This window comes from Staurois parvus, unplaced genomic scaffold, assembly GCF_062004578.1.
Source record: "Staurois parvus isolate SC_StPar_1 unplaced genomic scaffold, SC_StPar_1.0 ptg000237l, whole genome shotgun sequence".
Lineage (NCBI taxonomy): Eukaryota > Metazoa > Chordata > Amphibia > Anura > Ranidae > Staurois > Staurois parvus.
This window is the reverse complement of record NW_028318033.1, coordinates 3,247,591-3,267,237: the sequence shown is the minus strand read 5'-3', so window position 1 is coordinate 3,267,237 and position 19,647 is coordinate 3,247,591. Positions and strand designations below refer to the sequence as shown.

Here is a 19,647-nt window from a genome sequence, read left to right as displayed (position 1 = left end):
TGTCAAAATGTCGGTGATCACTGTCATAAATCGCTGATCACCGCCATAAGTCGCTGATCGCCGCCATTAGTATAATAAAAAAAAAATCCCACTATCTTTCCCACCATTTGTAGACGCTATAACTTTCACGTAAACCAATTAATTTACATGTATTGGGATTTTTTTTTAGCAAAGACATGTCGCAGAATACATTTTGGCAGAAGTTTATGACTAAATTTGATTTTTAAATTTTTTTACTGGACATGTTTTATAGCAAAAAGTCCAAAATAACGTTTTTTTTTTCAAAATTGTCAGCCTTTTTTTTATAGCGCAAAAAATAAAAAACGCACAGGCGATCAAATACCACCGAAAGAATTTGTGGGAAAAAAAGGATGTAAATTTAATTTGGGTGCAGTGTTGCATAACCACGCAATTGTCCGTTAAACTAGCGCAGTGCTGTATAGCAAAAAAATGGTGTAAATTGCAGTATTTATACCATAGTTTGTAGACGCTATAACTTTCACACAAAGCAATCAATATACACTTATTGGGATTTTTCTTACCAAAAACATGTAGCAGAATACATTTTGGCCTAAATTTATAACTTTGAGTTTACTATATATTTTTTATAGCTGAAAGTAAAAAAATATCGTTTTTCTTCAAAATTTGTGGTCTTTTTTTGTTTATAGCGTGAAAAATAAAAAGCGCACAGGTGATCAAATACCACCGAAAGAAAGCTCTATTTGTGTGAAAAAAAGGACGTAAATTTTGTTTGGGTGCAGCATTGCATGACCGCGCAATTATCAGTTGAATTAGTGCAGCGCCGAGTAGCAAAAAGAGGCCTGGTCATTAAGGGGGGTAAATCCTCAGGAGGGCAAGTGGTTAAAGAGGAGGGCTTCGGAGGGGTTTTGCTTAATATCTGTGTGAAGCATAGCACAAAGGAGAGCAGTTTGATGGGTAAAATGGAATAAAGTGGGCCAGTTGGTGTATAATACCACTGATAAGAGGATTTTATAGGCATTTTTCAGAATGCGTATGTTTATTCGAGCATTTAGATATTGCTTAGGTCATGATCTGCCAGTCCTTGTGGTCGAGCTGGCCTACTTGTGCAGTTTGCCAGTGCTGGTGATAGGGCCGTAATGGGGGATTTTTGTAAGAAATGACTGAGGAGTAGATTAGTGATATTATGCCTGGGGGAGTGGGGTCTGGTCCTGCAAAGGCTTTCAAAAGAGGTCAATCTGTAAGGCATGGGCTGAGTGTGGAGGAATGACGAGATAAAGTGGCAGAGTTGGAGGTAACTAATATGTTCCCTCAATGGAATGTCATGAGAGGACTGAAGAGCATCAAAGGTGAGAATGCTAGTAGGAGTGAGTAGAGAATGACTATCTCTAAAACTGTGGGCAGTCCACCAGGCAAACTGCCCTGGGTTGTCGAGGACCAGGGAAAATAATGGGTTGTGGAGGAGATGCATTAGGGGAAGATGAGAAGAAATCAGACCTGCCAAGTACTTGATTGAGTCCCATAGTCGGAATGTATGGGTTAATGTCGGGCTAAGGGGTGCGGGGCAATGAGCAGGGGGGAGCCATGGCAAGGAAGGTAGCGTCGGGTGGGAATCCATCAGATCTATTATTGCCCACAGAGGGATTCATGAAGATGGGATAAAGGAGCATTGTTAGCTGCATGTTTCCTTGGAACTTGTTGATTCTAGGGCGTGAAGATCCCCAAATAAATGTCAGGAGTTTTCGTTGATGAATCCTTAAAATGTGTAGGTGAACAGGAACTGGCAAGACTCGGAATGCGTATAGTATTTTTGGAAGGTAAGTCATATGGATCACATTAATTCTGCTAAACCACAACAGTGGAAAATGAGCCCAAGAAGATAATGTGACTGTCAATTTTTTAAATAAAAGGGGAAAATTGGCTTGGTTGAGTCCGTCATAGGATGGAGTGAGTCAAGGAGTCAGAACCATTCAACATTCAAAAAAAATCCTTAACAGACACACTCTCCACGTTCAGATGTGATGTTTAAAATTGAGATGAAGTGAGATTATCATTGCTCTCTCTGGAATGGCAAAGGTGAATGACAAAAGGGAATGCCCATAGAATAGAATAGGGAGCAAAATTAACCTTTCCTACAGGTGTTCCCCGAGTAGAGTATCAGATCTTCATCTGTCATCCGTTCATCCATCCTGCACGGATCCACCCGCTGCTGCCAGCTCTGCTCCACCACTTCACAGCAGGCTCTGATCCGCTTCATACCACTGGCATTTACCTCTACCACAGCTGGGTGTACTCAGGGGCCGCGACCTGGTCTCAGCCTGCTCCAAGCCCAACCCCACCATCAGGGGCTCTGGAGAATAAGCAGACTGGGGCTTAGACTCCGCGCCCTGGGAAAAACCGGCCTGTGGATCTTTAGAGTCACTGCCAGTCGGTACCTGACAAGTCCTCTCTCGATCCAGCACTATCCCTGATGGCAGCCCCATTCTTCTCTCTTTCTGCATTTGCAAGCTTCATTGAGAGCAGTGGGAGGCTCCTGTTGCTTTTAGTCAAGTCCTGTGAGGAGGGAGTTGGGAGAAGTGGCTGAGTCATGCTGTGTGTGCCTATGGATGCACACAGCCCAGCGGGGTGAACATCTGCAGGAGAGCCCCCTCAGCACACAGCTTGCTATGGAGCATAGGCAGGAGAGGAGGAGTGAACAGAGCCAGTGGGGGACCCTCTTTTTTATATTAAAGATTTGCTTGTGGCCAGGGGCGGACTGACCATTTGGAAACTCGGGCACTGCCCGAGGGCTGGGGGTCAGTAGGGGGCCCCATGAGATGCCTCTGGTACCTTTTTCATAGTCTTTTTTGAGTTTGGGTAAGGACACAGGGGCCCCATGATCCCCTATTGCCCGTGGGCCCCATGAGTTGTCAGTCCACCCCTGCTTGTGGCCAATCACTGTGACCTGCTGAGAGGGATGAATGGAGAGGCAGGTCTTCCAGTCATCTCCCAATCCTTCATTCATAGATCACATTTCATTTATAGAAGCTGTAGTACCAGTATCGCTTCTCAGCCTTTTGGCTAAGATCAAGTGTAGTATCTGTTCTTATCAGTGTCCAGTGGGGGTGCTCCCGGCCATTCTAGCTTTGCGGGGATGGCTGTTGTATAGTACCCTCACTGGTATGATGGGGGTCCGGAAGGCTAGTACCGGAGGGACAGAAACCAGGGAGCGCCATGATTCGTTCTGGGGCCTTTGGAGTAATTCCTCTGGTAAGACTGGAAAGCTCCAGTACCTCCTGATTTGGACGGATCTACCTTGGTCTGGCCAGGGGCTGGGGACGCAAAAAGTCCGCAAACTCAGTGCCCCCTGGGGAAGACGCTCTCAGGGGTGTCACTAGTAACACTTGGGTGTGGGACCCCACGGTGTGAAGATGAGACATGGCCACTGTTTTTCACCTCTTTTTGCACAGCGCCCTAAGGACCAGGTCTTTTGGCTAAGTCCAGGGCAATTTTTGCTACGGGCCTCAGGGCCTGGTCTGTGCACAATTCGGCACGGTACCACTTTTTTATTTTTTCTTTACTTTATCTTATTTATTATGCACTCCCACGTTTTGTCACTTTTTACTTTACTTATGTGTGTGTTTTTCACGGATGGAGGGTGTGGGTCCTCGGGCCTACCCTGAAGTCTAGGGGGAGGATGTGTGGCCTTTTGGTTCCTTCCTCCCCTGATCCCTAGGGGGCTTTCTCTTCGGGAGAGCCCCTTGCCTAGTACTGGATGTCCGGCTTCGGCTGGGCATAAGGAACGGTGGTCCACCAGGCCTTTTGGCCAGGAGGACCAAATGGGAACCTTGTCCCTGTCAGGAGTTTCGTGCCCCGGGGGATCAGGGTAACGGTCCAACCCTTCCGGGGGTAGGACAAACACACCCCTAAGTGCACTTTTTCGTGTGGTGTTCGCACTTGCACATTTTTTTGTGATCACTTACGGGTTTTTCGTTGTAGTTTGCACGTGTGCGGACTTAAAAAAAAAAAAAAAAAAAATCAGATTGTAAAAATGAAATTATATAGGATTATAGCTGTTTCCTTATAGAATGACAGACGAATGACCCAAAGGAATGCCCATAGAGTACACTAGGAAGCAAACTGCATTAGACATCAAAAAAATCCTTAGCAGACATACTCTCCAAGGTCAGTGGTAATTTTTAAAATTTAGATTAAATGGGATTATCATTCCTTTCTTGTAGCATATGTCAGCTAAGGATTTATTTGATATGTCTAATGGTTCTGATGTCAAGTCACATCTTCCTTCCCATTATACTCTATGGGTATTTCATTCTGTCCTTAACCCAAGATAATTTCAAGTTTACAATCTGCCATCAATTTGGGAAACACCTGTGGGAAGACGAAAATGCTACATGGCACAGATCTCTCTGCAAATACTTTCATATGTTGTATCTGTTATACTCTATGGGCATTCCCTTCAGTCATTCCATAGAAAACAATAATCTAGGGATGCACCGAAATTTCGGTGGCCGAAACGTTTCAGCCAAAAACACCCCTTTCGGCCATTGGCCGAAATGAAAAAAAAAACATTGATACAGGTGCCGAAAAAAGCCCGCCTGCCCCTCGGTAGTTCTCAGCCTTACCTGAGAAACCATCTATCCCAACGCTGGGCATAGAGAAAGATGGCCGCAACTCATCTCTATGCCCTTGGAGGACTGGAGCAATGTCACTTCTGGTTCTGGCCATTTTCTTTTTTTTAAAGCCCTAGATCAATGCTTTTTTTGATCCAATTCTTTACACTGTAGAGGAGAGATGTGGGGTCTTATTGACCCCATATCTCTCCATAAAGAGGACCTGTCACTAATTATTGCTATCACAAGGGATGCATGCATTCCTTGTGATAAGAATAAAAGTGTTAAAAATTTTTTTTAAAGGGACAGTGCAGTGCGAGGCACAGTCCCCCCGTGCTCACACATAGTAGTGAACGCATACGTAGGCATTGTACAAAAAATTTGGGGTATATTTTTTTTTGTTTTTTAAATGTGTATTTTTTTCCAAAAAATATATATTCATTTTTAAAAACTGCACATTTCGGTTTTGGTTTTCGGCCAAGTGCATTTCGAATTTTTGTTTTCGGCACCAGAATTTTCATTTCGGTGCACCACTACAATAATCCCACCTAATTTCAATTTTGATCATGGTCACTGAATTTATGGAGTATGTTTGCTAAGCATTGATGTGATATATCCAGTGGCGTCCCGAGGCAGGTGCGGCCTGCACCAGGGTGACACCGACCGCACGGTGTGACACCGGACCCGCTGCACGAAAAGGTAAATTGTAAAGCAAGCCGACGATCCCCGCAGGATGGATCCGATCCATCCTGCGGGGATCGCTGACTTTCTTTACAACTTACCTTTTTGTGGAGCGGGTCCGGTGTTACCCCGTATAGGTTGCATGCCAACGATCCCCACAGGATGGATCAGATCTGCGGATTGGGGAGCATAATGGTTCAGAGTCTGATCCATTATGCTCAATCTGCAGATGTGTTCCATCCTGTGGGGATCGCCGACTTTCTTTACAACTTACCTTTTTGTGGAGCGGGTCCGGTGTTACCCCCGTATAAGTTGCATGCCGACGATCCCCACAGGATAGATCGGATCTGCGGATTGGGGAGCATAATAGATTGGAGTCTGATCCATTATGCTCAATCTGATCCATTCTGCGGGGATCGTCGGAGGGGGTGTCGACAAGTGTTACCACACCAGGTGACACCAACCCTAGGGACAGCCCTGGATATATCTAATGACTCCAGGTGACACCTTGCTTCCCATTATACTCTGTGGGCATTTCCTTGTGTCATTTATCTGTCATTCTCCAGAAAACAGCTATATTCCCACATCATCTCAATCTTACACTCTGCTGTTTCTCAGATTTGCCTGCAAATGAGTTTATATTTTGTTTTCCATTATTCTCTATGGTTCCAGCATTGTCTATGGGCACTCCATTCTGTCACTGCTTTTATTATGCCCTTCTATTGACACTTCTAGCTCTGTAAAGACGTGAAGACCGGGCTCCAATGGAAGACATAGAGGTGAACTCGCTGTAATATACTACGGCCAGCTCCGCCCTCACACACTGCGCTGTCACCTCAGAAACACTCTCCCTGTAACGAGGTGACAACTCATTGCAGCTTCTCGCCTTGTGCTCCTCATCGTCCATAGACGTCTGAGCACAGACACACCCACCCAGCACTCCGCCCCCTCAGCCAATCACTGCGCACTGACGTTATTTATCCTGCGCCGGTCGCATTGCTCTGTTGCTATGGTTTCTGTAGTCTCCGGCCTGGTCCTGTGTGGTCTCGGTTGAACTCTCCATCGGAATAATGGCGGCTCGGAAGGCGGTGGCGAGCGAGTCGGGCTATGAGGGGGCGCTGCGGGGGATTGTGCAGGCGCTGCGCGGATGTGCGGAGAAGGTGAGCTCCGGAGCCCGGGCTTGTTCTATCTCACCCCATCCTTCGTCTGTGGACAATGGCAGCCTGCCGGGGGGCTTAGCTTTATATGCTGACCTCTGGTGTCCCAGTGGGGTGTTCTAGTGCTGCCCCTTTATATCTACATTAGCAATGGTTGTCACTCAGTGTTTTCTACTTGTGGCCCATTGAGAGACTCACTGACTGTTCAGGAAACCCCTCACATTCACACTTTCATGGAGGTCTACAGAAAACAACTGTTCACACTTAAAGCGGAACATCACCCAAAAGGGGAGTTCCGCTTTTCCTCCTCCTATATGTGCAATGTGGGTTCTTTTGGTGGGTACCTGACTTTGACAGGTATTTGCGCCCACTGCCTCCCCCCGCAGCCATTTGGGACACCTCACAGGTGAGGAGATTGCAGGACCATTCACGGGTAGCAGTGTGGCTCGCACATGTGCAGTGATCAGCTGGCTGTGAAGATGCCCACAGTTAAGATGCCAGTGGCTTGATCCAAATACCAGCAAAAGCCAGGTCAGATGAGGACATCACTGGATCCCGAGACAGTTAAAGTGGTTCTAAAGGCTCAGGATTTTTTACCTTCATGCATGAACGTAGAAAACCCTGTGTGTAGCAGCCCCCCCAGTACTTACCTGAACCTCCTCTTGATCCAGCGATGTCCACAAGAACCTCGGACTCTCACTCCTGATTGGCTGAGGCAGCAGCGGGAGCCAGTGGCACTGTATTACTCTGGGGAGGTGATCAGGATTTGAAAAAAAAAAAAAAAAATTTCACACGCTGCTGTTAACGTTTTTTATGAATGTAATCCATTCAGTCAGTGTGCACTACTGTGATTACATGTCACAGTTAATCACATGTTACATATGGACTGTGTTTACCATGGGATCACTGCGACCAATCACAGAGATCAACACAATAGTACACAATGAATGGGCATGTATGGAAGCTGTTCATTGTGCACAATTGTCATGTGATCTGCGGTGATGACTCAGTGATCAAATGGTACTGGCAGCTGCTGGTACACCAATCTGTCATCCGCAGGGCACAGTGAGTAGCAGATTATGCAGCAGCACTTGTCATGGGGCACGCGTGAGGTGCGATCCTTGAAGGATGTCCTATGACGTCCACCCAGGATGGTAGCACTCCCGTTCGGCTGTCAATTGACTATAGGTTGGGTGATAGAAGGTTAGAAAGAAAAAAAATCACTTTAATGAACAGCCCAATGTCATGCCTAGACTTGAGGATAGTTGCCTTATCTGGCTGAAATTAGTCAGACTAGGTGACACTAATCTTGGTGACCATCTCTGTGTGTATCTTAAAGGGTACCTATACTTATGAAGCAGCCAAAACAAAAACATGGACCTCAGATGACACAATCTAAATAAAGTAACCATGTACCGCAGAGAGGCATTCATATTTTTTTTTTTATTGCCACTGCCTGCTTGGAGGCTAGGTAGTGTTTACAGCCTGTGGCATGCTTGGTTTGTTCCATTATGGTACACTCACTCACACACACCCACTCCTTGGCTGTAGAACATAGTCATCAGTCTTGGTACACATGCCATGTTTGGAGTGGAGGCAGTAACATGTCTGAAAACTACTAGTATGTTGCTGATGTTGAGCTAACGTGGATGTTGAATTGAAATAAGATTTGTGAACTTTACTTTGTAAACACTGGATATGGTGCTATATACATTTTTTAATATTTCTATAATACACTTTATGATTTTATGAATTTACTTTGTGGTATCATATTCTATATGCCCAGAAAGAAATCCAAAGTTTTTTTTCTTTAAAAAAAAAAAAAAAAAAAACTATATATATATATATATATATATATATATATATATATATATATATATATATATATATATAATCTTCACCCTTTAAATATGTTCACCCTTTAAAGGAGAAGAACAGTCAAAGCTTGTCTGGCTGTACTTCACCTGTGGATCACAGGAGTGCAATTCATTCTGCACTCCTGTGACCCGTTTTCAGTCAACCGCGGGTAGGTCCAGACTGGGAAAGGATTGCAACTATATGGTGAGGATCCACCCCAGAGTCTGGACCAGCACATGGCTCAGCCTCTCTGTAATTCGCTAAGTATAATTTCTAAAAAAAACCAAAAAAAAACAAAACTTCTCTTTTAACAATCTTAGGACCCATAAGTAGAATGTAGGGATGCATTGAGCACCCCAAAGGTTTTCTATACTTGGAGCTAGATTACTTTTAAACCAGTGGTATTTGATAGCCTGTGTATTTATTTTTTGCTCTATAAAAAAAAAAACCCTGACAATTTTGAGAGAAAAAAACAATATTTTTGACTTTTTGCTATTAAACCTGTCCAGTAAAAAAATTTATTTAAAAAAAAATTAGTTTTGTCATAAATTTAGGCCAATATGTATTCTGCTACATGTCTTTGCTACAAAAATTCCCAAAACGTGTAAATTGGTTTACGTGAAAGTTATAGCATTTACAAATGGCGGTATATATATCCTGGAATTTAAATTTTGTTTTTTTTACTAGTAATGGTGGCGATCAGCGACTTATGGCAGGACTGCGCCGGGCATTCTGACACTGGAGGGAACTGACTTGGTGTCACTGGCATCCCCAGTGACACCAATACAGCTATCAGTGCTGAAAAAAACCCCACTGACATTGTACTAATGCCACTGGGCAGGAAGGGGTTAACTGTGTGCTGGGTGTGTTTTATTATGGGGTTTTATGCTTGTGCTTCACTGTAAGCACACTGCTTTGTATGGCTGTGCTTTGCACAGCCATGCAAAGCAGTGTGCACGAGCTGACAGGGAGGAGGACTGTTTTGTTTACAAACAGTTCTCCTCCCCGTCGAAGATCTTTGGCAATCACCGGGCGCTGGTGAGTAATCACTGGGCGAGACCCGGTGATTGACAGTCGCAGCCGTAAATGGCAGCTTGGGTAGGGTGCACGTGCGCTTCGGGTGCACCACCAACTTGGAAATGCAAAATCAAGTATATATACGTGATTTTGCACACCCGTGCTGCCCTGAAGCAGTATTTCTGGCGGTAAGCTGTTAAAAAAAACAAAACAAAAAAACATTACACTAAAAACAAGATTGTTATGAGTTCTGTCAAAGTGCTACTTACACATCTCAGTTTCTGTAGAACGCCTATTTAACTGCTGTGTAGCCTAGTGCTAGTCACACTTGTAGGAAAGAGAAATCACAAAATGACAGTATTTTCCTTGTATGACGTTACTGGACAGTAACCAACTCAGTCTGGAAAAATATAGCTGTACCTAAACTTCAAGTTGTGTTTTTAAAATGCATAAACAGTTTTAATTTACATTTTCTGCACTGCAGACATATAATAGCTAAAAATCAGAAACCACTGCAAAAGGCAGCTTCTAAATGTCAAACCGTTGAAAGGAATGTACATCCAGATAATCCTTCATGCTGTATTTGCTTTGGTCTGAAGGTATTCTCTACACTGTAGCCAAGCCCATAAAGGTGTGGCCTGGTCTGGCAGTTTGTGATCTCCAGTGATTACATAAGCACAGTACAGCAGAGGACTCATGATTTGTCTTCAGGCACCTAGAATGACCCTGTCAGCACAGTTGTTTATATAGAATTGCAAACTTTCTAAAAGACGATTCGCTATACTTGCGTTTCTGGTGGTATTGTTGAAACAATACTCCTCTTTTGTTGTCCTGTCCTGGTCTGCAGTTCCAATGCAAAATGCCAGTATGATGAATATATACAGTACAGCACTTCCACTAGCCTGGGCTTGTGGTCACATTTATAGGGAAAAAAGTCCTAATTTATGGCTCTTGGCACCATAGATATTGAATCCAGGGTAAATATGGAGGTAATGTCTTAAGCCTAGTTAAACCCAGCGGGCTGAATGAAGAAAAACTTGGAAGTTGCCTTACTATGTGATAGTACAATGATCTCCCCCGCTGATCTATTCTTACAAGGAAACTGCCCCCCCGCCAGAACACACTGATCCGCATTCGTCTCCCACTACCTTTGGCTGCTAGTGCTGGTCAGATGCTGGTTTTCCAGCATGTCCCTTCAACCAAAAACTGGTCGTTGGACTGGCTTCTGTTGGACAGGCAGCTGTACACACTGTCCGAATGACGGCCATTTTCTGCTGAACCGGCTGATATTCAGACAGTGTGCCCAGTACCTAGCATTACGTGTCAGTCCTGTTCTGAATGTAAGCAATACAATTTGCAGTGACCAGGTGGGTCTCTTTATAATTCTTGAAGCATAGTACAAGAAAAAATAGATGTGTTAGGTTATATTTGCAACATTGTATTTTGTCCCTGGATCTAGTAACAGACCTAATATTCTTAAATATAAATAAAAGTTTTTACTTGTGTTTAGTATGTATACTGTAACAACATAATGGTTCGGTGCAATGAACAGTTGTTGCTGTTCAGGGGCAAAGCCTTGTACACACAATGAGAAAATTGGACCAGTGATTGTCCAATTTTTCCACGACAGTGTGTATCATTCTGTAACCAAGAATGATCTAAAAGTGTTACTGAACTAAAAAAAAAAAAAAAAGTTTCATTAAAATAGCAAAGATGTTATATTCACCTGCTCTGTGTAGTGGTATTGCACAGAACAGCCCTGATCTTCCTCTTCTCAGGTACCCGCTGGGGGTCTTGGCTCCTCTTTTTCATGTGTCCCCATAGCAAGCCATTTGCTATGGAGGCACTCAGTGTCTGCATGCTCCCGAGCTGTCTATGGAGCTGTGCAAGACCCCCATGGGATGCTGATCCTCTGGCATTGAGCACCTTTGACGTTTGTTGGCGCTTAGGGGTCACAGCGTGGAGGTGAAGAGGCAATTTAGCCGGTGGAGGATTTTTGTCAAGCTGATCACTCTCACTATCACCTATCAAATTTATGTGGGAATTTATTATCAGACTTTACACACATTAGCTGATCGTGGACTTTTACATCTTTTTTTTTTTTGTTTTGTTTTATTTTTGTGTTTTATACACATTGTTGTGTTATAGTGATTTGTTTGTTTTTGGGTTCACCTGTTCACTCATTATACATTTCTGACATTCATGTCATCCATATATATTTATTTCTGAATATTCACAGTCGCACATTACTATTTGTTTTTGTGGACTCATGTGCTGATTTTCACCATACGGTATAATATATATTGTATTAATTTTTTCACTATTTCGCTTCTATTCCATTGACTCAATTTTTTTTTTAGTACAATCATAGCACATCACTTTGTCCACCACCTTCATTGAGGACGTGTTCTCTGTTATGTTGCTTTATATATGACAGTGTACCTGTGTTATTTATGCTGTGGTTTCACATTTATTATTGATTTGGTGGGTATCCACCTTTTTTTCTCCATTTTTTTTTTTCACTTATTTAGTTAGGTTCCATGTGATTAGCGCAGCACCCCCCCTCTATGTACTAACATAGCTTGATTATTGTCACAGAAAAAAATAGGCTACTGTTCACTCTTTGTAGCTTTTTAATGATTTAGAATATGAATGTTCTTTCTTGTGTATGATTGTTATTTTTGTTGCCATCTTATAGATTGTTTCTAATCATGTACTGTATCTTTTCGATTACTTTCGTACGATTTTTGTAAAAATTGAAAGAAAATCGGGTGTCATGTTAACGAACGAGAGAAAACAGAGAAAAGTGAAGTGTTTTAAACCAAAGGCAGGAGAGGAGAGGGATAGAAATTGACTTCATATAATTTACATTACTGTTCTTATATGAATTAGAATGGTTTTAAAGTGATAGTAAAGGTTCGACTTTTTTTTTTAATAACAAGCATGTCATACATACCTCGATCCTCTTTTTCTTGGTCCCCCATCGGCGCTCTTTGCTCCTTCCCCTTGACCGGAGCAATAGCAAGCTGCTTGCTATAGTGGCACTGATGCTTGCTCAATAAATAAAACAAAAAATTATGCTTTGCTACTCAATCTATAGTGAGAAACCAATAGCCAAAATACTAACCGTCAACTCCAAATCAAAAAGTGAAGAAAAACTCAATCAACACCCGGCTGAGCACCTCTCACTATGACACTACAGTGAATAAACATGTATATATCCCATATATCAGATAACCTGAAGAGATAAACATAAAAGATATAGAGAAAAATAGTATATCATGAATAAACACTCGGCTGAGCACCTTTTCCTAATGTGATAATGGGTACTGATGAGTCACGTATTAAATAACCTATAATGAAAAATAGCTATAAATCTGAATAATATTCAATGAAAAACAAATAATGGGCAAATGATTATAAGTAAACATCTGACAGAGCACATCTCCTAAATTGGATAGGCTAACTGGTGAATAATATAAATGATGATCAATGTGAAAAATAAATAGAATCAGATTATTAAACACCTAGCTGAAAATTTTGCATACCAAAAGGGTGCAAAAAAAATTCACTATGTGAAAAATTAGTCCCAATAAAGTCTATTGTGCAAAAGACACTCCTCAATAAATCAACCGGTGACCACCACTTGTGCTCCTCCTCCTGCTAGCATGCATGCTCACCTCCAAGGATGACCTATAAACTGTATACATCTCAAGCGCTTGTGGTCAATACAGTTGGGTCCATATATATTTGGACACAGGCACAATTTTCATTTTTTTCAGGTATTTACCAAAACATATCCTAGCTCTAGTTCTATAATGGATTTGGGTTGAAAGTGCACATTCTCGGGTGTAATATGAGGGTATGTGCATCCAAATTGGAGGAAGGGTTTAGGAACGACTACTCTTACAAGTAGTCATCCCCCCCTTTTCAAGGGACCAAAAGTAAATGGACAATTGAATCAAAAGCTGTTTCATGGCCAGGTGAGGGCTACTCCTTTATTTCTTCATCAATTAACCTCCCTAGCGGTCTGATTATGTCCATATTTCTGTGCTCCAAGCGGTACATTTTTTTTTGCATGGAAATATGTATTTTTTTTTTATTGTAGGCCTGTAATTTTTAGGAATAACTCACTGAAATCTGTCCGAACCAGAGTCTGTAAACATCATGGGTAGGATTAAAATTTGAAACACGAAATCATAAATTATAATTTAATAAATAATCATAAAAAATAATATAATAAATATAATTCAATAATATAATCAAACCAAAAACACTGAAATTTGAAATATAGCGCCAAGTTCGCACATCACTGAGCAAAGTCGCAAAATCGTTTTCAGTGTTTGACGAATTTCCCCACGAATCATTATCACTCAATTCTGCAAGTGGTTCTAATTTACTATCGCTGTTCTCTAGCTGGTCTAAAACTGATTTTGACCTAAAGGGACACTTTTTGGACGCCATGGACGTTTCTCAGTTTCCAGGCAATAAGAACAGTAAAAATGTAGGCAGGGCACAGGACAAAGCACTAGGGACAAAATGTATATGAAATGGTTTCATACAGTATTGTTTTACTATGTGATTGTAGTGTATTTAGTGAATGTCACTTTTGGTCATTTTCAAATTCCCCGCCAGTTCCGTCCCCCTGTACATCCCGACGTCGCCGGGGGCGGAACCCAGATGAGATGCCGGCATCCGCCGGATTACATTGCAGGAGGGACATCGCGGGAGCGCAGGATAAGGTAAGTGAAGAACAGATGCCGGAGCAGCACCACATGGTATTCCCGAGTGTAGCTCGGGGTTACCGCTTTTGGTACTGAAACTTTACCCCGAGCTACACTCGGGAATACCGTCAGGGAGGTTAAGCAGGTAAAAGGTCTGGTGTTGATTCTAAGTGTAGTACTTGCATTGGAATCTATTGCTGTGAACCTACATCATGCGTTCTAAGGGGCTGTCCATGCAAGTGAAACAGGCCATTGTAAGGCTTCAAAAGCAAAACGAATCCATCAGAGAGATCGCAGGAACATTAGAAGTGGCCAAATCAACAGTTTGGTACATTCTGAGGAAAGAAGAATGTACTGGTGAGCTCAGCAACATAAAAAGGCATGGAAGTCCACAGAAGACAACAGTGGGGGATGATCGCAGGATCCTCTCTAGGGTAAAGGAAAACCCATTCACAACATCCAGACCAGTGAAGGACACTTTCCAGGAGGTGGGCGTATCAATGTCAGTCTACAATCAAGAGAAGACTTCGCAAGAGCAAATACAGAGGGTTCACCACAAGGTGCAAACCATTCATAAGCCTGAAGAATAGAAAAGCCAGATTAGGCTTTGCCAAAAAACATCTGAAAAGCCAGACCAGTTCTGGAAAAGCATTCTTTGGATGGATGAAACTAATATTACTCTGTACCAGAATGACTGGAAGAAAGTGTGGAGAAGGCTTGGAATAGCTCATGATCCAAAGCACACAACGTCATCTGTAAAACATGGTGGAAGCAGTGTGATGGCATGGGCATGCATGGCTTCCAGTGGCACTGGGTCACTGGTGTTTATTGATGATGTGACAGAAGACAGAAGCAGCCAGATGAATGCTGCAATGTTTAGAGATATACTGTCAGCCCAGATTCAGCTAAATGCAGCAAAGTTGATTGGACGGCGCTTCACAGTACAGATGGACAATGATCCAAAGCACACTGCAAAAGCAACCCAGGAGCGTTTGAAGGAAAAGTGGAATATTCTGCAATGGCCGAGTCAATCACCTGATCTCAACACAATGAGGCATGCATTTCACTTGCTGAAGGCAAAACTAAAAGCAGAAAGACCCACAAACAAAGAACTAAAGACAGCTGCAGTTAGACCCTGGCAAAGCATCAGAAAGGAGGAAACCCAGTCTTTGGTAAAGTCCACGGGTTCCAGACTTCAGGCAGACATTGTCAGTAAAGGATTCTCAACAAAATATTAAAAATGAAAATTTTATTTATGATTATATTCATTTGTCCTATTACTTTTGGTCCCTTGAAAAAGGGGGGATGGCTACTTTTAAGAGCTGTAATTCCTAAACCCTTCCTCCAATTTGGACGTACCAACCCTCAAATTAAACCTGAGAGTGCACTTTCAGCTTATATTCGTTATATAACTATATCTTGAATATGTTTTGGTAAATACCTGAAAAAATCTAAAATTGTGCTTGTGTCCAAATATATATGGACCTAACTGTAAATTTCAAAGCAGCTCTCCTGGGGTTTCCTAATCTGCAGTCCCCCCCAAAGCCCAAAGGACTCCAAAGGATAATGGCAATCACTAAACTGACTCCTCTCCAGTGGTCTATTCACAAGGGGATAAATCGCAAAAGGCTTCCCATAGTGGCAGTCAGCAGTTTTCTATTTCACTTTTTGATTTGGAATTGATGGTTAGTATTTTGGCTATTGGTCTCTCACTATAGATTGAGTAGCACAGCATCATTCTTTGTTTTATTTAGTTTGTGGGTATGCAGTTAGGCGCCTGCTGCAACTCATCTAGCTTTGATGGCTTGCTCACTTCTGAGCCCTGCTCCATGCATCCATAAGACACACAGAGCCACAGCTCGGTCCCGCCCCCACCCTCTCATTGGCTGTGGTTGACAGGAGTGTGAGCCAGTGCCTTCCTCTGCTATTTCAACCAATAGGGAGAGGGAGACCCCAGATAGCCAATGCTCCGATGCACACAGGGGAGCAGCAAACAGGTTTTTTTTTACCTTCAGCCTTTACAACCATTTTAATATTTTTTTTTTTTAACAATGATTTATAGAATGCCATTGCTGCGTAGACCTGAGCACGTTCGGTAAAACAAAGCATTCCATGTATATTCAGATGACTTGCCAAAACATATGGACCTTATTTGCAAAGTTTAAAATGTGTTTTATTGTTGGTTAAGACATATGAAAAAAAGACAGGGTGCATGTTTAGTGTAATGCCTTTAAATAGTTAACTTTCTGACACCTGCTCAGCATTCCCTATGCAGACATCTGGCTGATATGAGCAATGCAACTAGAGTATGTTAATTCAGCTATTTAAAATGTAGATTAACTTGTTTCTGTTTTTTCTTCCAAGCTTCAACAGTCTGAGGATGCAGTGAGGTTTACTATTAACTGGGATAAGATCCAGTGCCTTCCAGATGTGGGCCCTGCATTCCTGTGTAGTGTTCTTCAACAACATATATCTGATCTGCAGGTAAGTAGTTTTATATAAAATTGTGTAGTATGTTCAATACCATAGAAAATCGCAAATGCTGTTTTAATGTTGTGGAGTTTTTTTATAGAGGAATGGCAGCAAATTCATTGTTGTCCAACAATAAAAGCATGCCTTCATTGCCACTCTGTAATGTTCATTTTGTAAGATAAATTGCACCATAAAGAGTTTTATAATTACTTATTGGGGGCTCCCTTTGTTTTGTAATCTTGCCCAGGACAAGTCCTTTGTGATGCCAGAATTAAGTCTCGACTTGTGACTCTGCCATTTTGTACTGCTCTATATACGTTCTCTCTAAGTTCTGCATGAGTGTAGCATGACATATTTGGATGCAATGAAATTCTTAAGCATCTATTTGAAAGCATGGTTAGAAGCAAAGTAAGATGGTAATTTGTTAGGCTGAAACAGGTATGTCGTGAAACGGGAAAATATCCCTAACTGCCTATAAACATTGTGAAAAATACTTTTTAAGGTTGTGGGAGGGGTCCCTTTACAGAGAATGACAACATAAAAAATCTCGCTCCTTGAGGCCTAACTCAACACTAGAACTTCTTTTACTAATGAAACAATATTTTTCTGTTAGGAAAGGCAAGTAAAGTAATGAATTATGGGCATCCCTGGGTGCTTGACACCTCCACAAGTGTGTCCATATCTTCTGGCGAAGCTCCAAAACCCAAGGGATTCCTTCTGTAGTCTATACTTGTCTCTATCCAAAGCAATGAGTGTAATTTCTCTGTGCTGCCTCATTCCTCTGCTCTGTGCACGAGTCACGTCTGACAGGTTTTCCGGACACCAAGAGTTAAAAAGGTGATGGACAGGAAGCTCCAGCACACAGCCTGTGATTCATATACTTAGGTCTGCATTTTTTCTGTGTGCTTTGTGGAGGGGGTTGTGTCCCTTCCCTCCAATCATCTCTCAGATCTGTTCTTGCAGTGTGTAATTTGAGATCCCCGCCCTCTGTCACTGGAGCTGAGAAAAAATCATGTGACCAGTGTTTTTATAACAATTTACAGGGCAAATGTCTGCAGAAAATCAGGTACATTATATAGAGATTTTGTCTCATCTGTGTATTACCTGAGGTTTGTCACTTCGTTGGGTATCTGTGAGTTTTCAACCACTTTAATGAGCTGACTTGATTCTATTGGTTATTGATCATGATGGGTGGGCAGGTTGCTCATTTTGTATGAGCATTTTACTAATTTGTAGAACTATTTAGTAAATAAGGATTACATTTGACATAAAGAAAAGCAAATGGCTTATAAATACAGTAGATATCTTATTTATTTAACAATACATTGCAAGTCCCACCATGTACTGGAGCCTTAAAAGTTTACTCAGCACTGAAAATATATGCCATATCCTGAGATTGCTTTTCACCACAAACATTTTTTTATGTACACAGTAGATTCAGCTTGCTTATATGCAAACCTTATGTCCTGTAAAACCACAGCCTTCACGTCACACTATAGAAAAAGTCAGCACCATTAGTTCAACTGTTTTCCATATCTATGAACTCTAGTTCTGTTTTTTGTTTTTTTGAGGACCTGGCAATCCAACTGAACAGCAGGATTATGAAATCCACTGTGTACCCTTGCAGAATTGCTTGGTTCTCTTTAAATCCTGCCTGAGGTGGGTGGGGGGGAATTATTTATTGGTATGCAGTCTGCCAATGAGGCTCAATTCAATAAAGGTAAATCAGCATGTCTCCAGCCCAGTGGAGCTACAATTGTTCAGCTTCCCTGTAGATCACCTCAAAATCTCAGAAATTGTGTGTATACTGCCTGATGCCTCCTTTGTTTTGAATGTGCTATGCATGATGGAAAGGACATATAATTGTGGGATTGATTTGGACTATACATGTTGTAGAAGCAGTGCTTTGAAGCTCAAACTTTGTAAGGCCGTGTCAAAAGTAGTCTTCCTGATACCTCCTTTCCCAGTTAAAGAGTTTCAGAGCGGCAATGTGGTGCTAGGCAAGCTGCCCACTAAAGACTCAGTGGAGTAAAAATGGGTAAATATTTCAGTTGGTGGTGGGCTTTACTTTGGAGCCAATAAATGTAACTACACCAAAAGTACAGTTAGACTTTAATCTCCACCTTTTAGCAACATGTTGCTAAAAGGGTGTAACTTGTTACACCCGTATTCAGGGTGTAACATGTTGCTAAGCACATCGGCCCTCACCCCCTGAAACACAATTCCCCCGGTGACTAATAATTGCACTTGCAGTGCATTGCCATCTCCTGCTGCTTCTACTGCGGGCGGGCAGCATCTATAGGCACAGTGACAAACTGGTAGGTCGCTCTAGTTGTACGAACAAAGGAAGACGCAATGGAATGCGGATCCCACTAACTGGGACCTGGTGATCATGTGATCACAATGTTAACAACTGTTATGACCGTTAAAAGCAAGCATTGCATTGCAGATGCAATAATATTTAATGGAAAAAAAAAAAATCCCTGATCACTCCCCCAGAGTGGTACAGTGTTACTATGGTAACATTGAACTACTCTGATGAAAGTATTTATTTTAATATATAATATTGTTAAAAAAAAAATTCTCTATTTTGATTTTTTTCTTTTTAACCATTTCAATACTGTGCAATTTTACACCTTCCTGCCCAGGCCATTTTTCATGTTTCAGCACTCTCACACTTTGAATGACAATTGTGCAGTCATACAACACTGTACCCAAACTAAAATTTTATCATTTTCTTCACACAACTAGAGCTTTCTTTTGGTGGTATTTAATCACCGCTGGGGTTTTTATTTTTTGCTAAATTAACAAAAAAAGACCAAAAATTTTGAAAAAAAAACCACATTTTTCTTTGTTTCTGTTATAAAAGTTTACAAATAAATAATTGTTCTTCATAAATTTAGGCCGAGATGTATTCTGCTACATGTCTTTGGTGAAAATAACCCAAATTAGGATGTATTTTTTAGTTTGTAGGAAAGTTAGAGTTCACAAACTATGGTATATATCTGAATATTGATCAATCCTGAAGTACTGACAGCCAATCTAATTTCTTGAGGTCCAAGAATGTCAGAACAGTACAGATATCCCACAAATGACCCCTTTTTGCAGAGTAGACAGTCCGACGTACTTCATAAGAGGCATGGCGAGTTT

At 41.8% G+C, this 19,647-nt stretch overlaps 1 protein-coding gene and 1 pseudogene across 1 annotated transcript in view; both read left to right on the top strand.

The window, feature by feature from the left end:
* Positions 1–3,019: 3,019 nt before the first annotated feature.
* Positions 3,020–3,135, top strand: LOC149460026 (U2 spliceosomal RNA; annotated as a pseudogene).
* A 3,108-nt stretch (positions 3,136–6,243) lies between these two features.
* The window catches only part of MBIP (MAP3K12 binding inhibitory protein 1), a 63,268-nt gene continuing 49,864 nt past the window's right edge, over positions 6,244–19,647 (top strand). The window contains exons 1-2 of the mRNA XM_089680246.1: positions 6,244–6,430; positions 16,390–16,509. Of these exons, the coding sequence (XP_089536372.1) occupies positions 6,341–6,430; positions 16,390–16,509 (210 nt within the window). The 5' untranslated portion in view covers positions 6,244–6,340. The remainder of the gene's footprint in view (positions 6,431–16,389; positions 16,510–19,647) is intronic.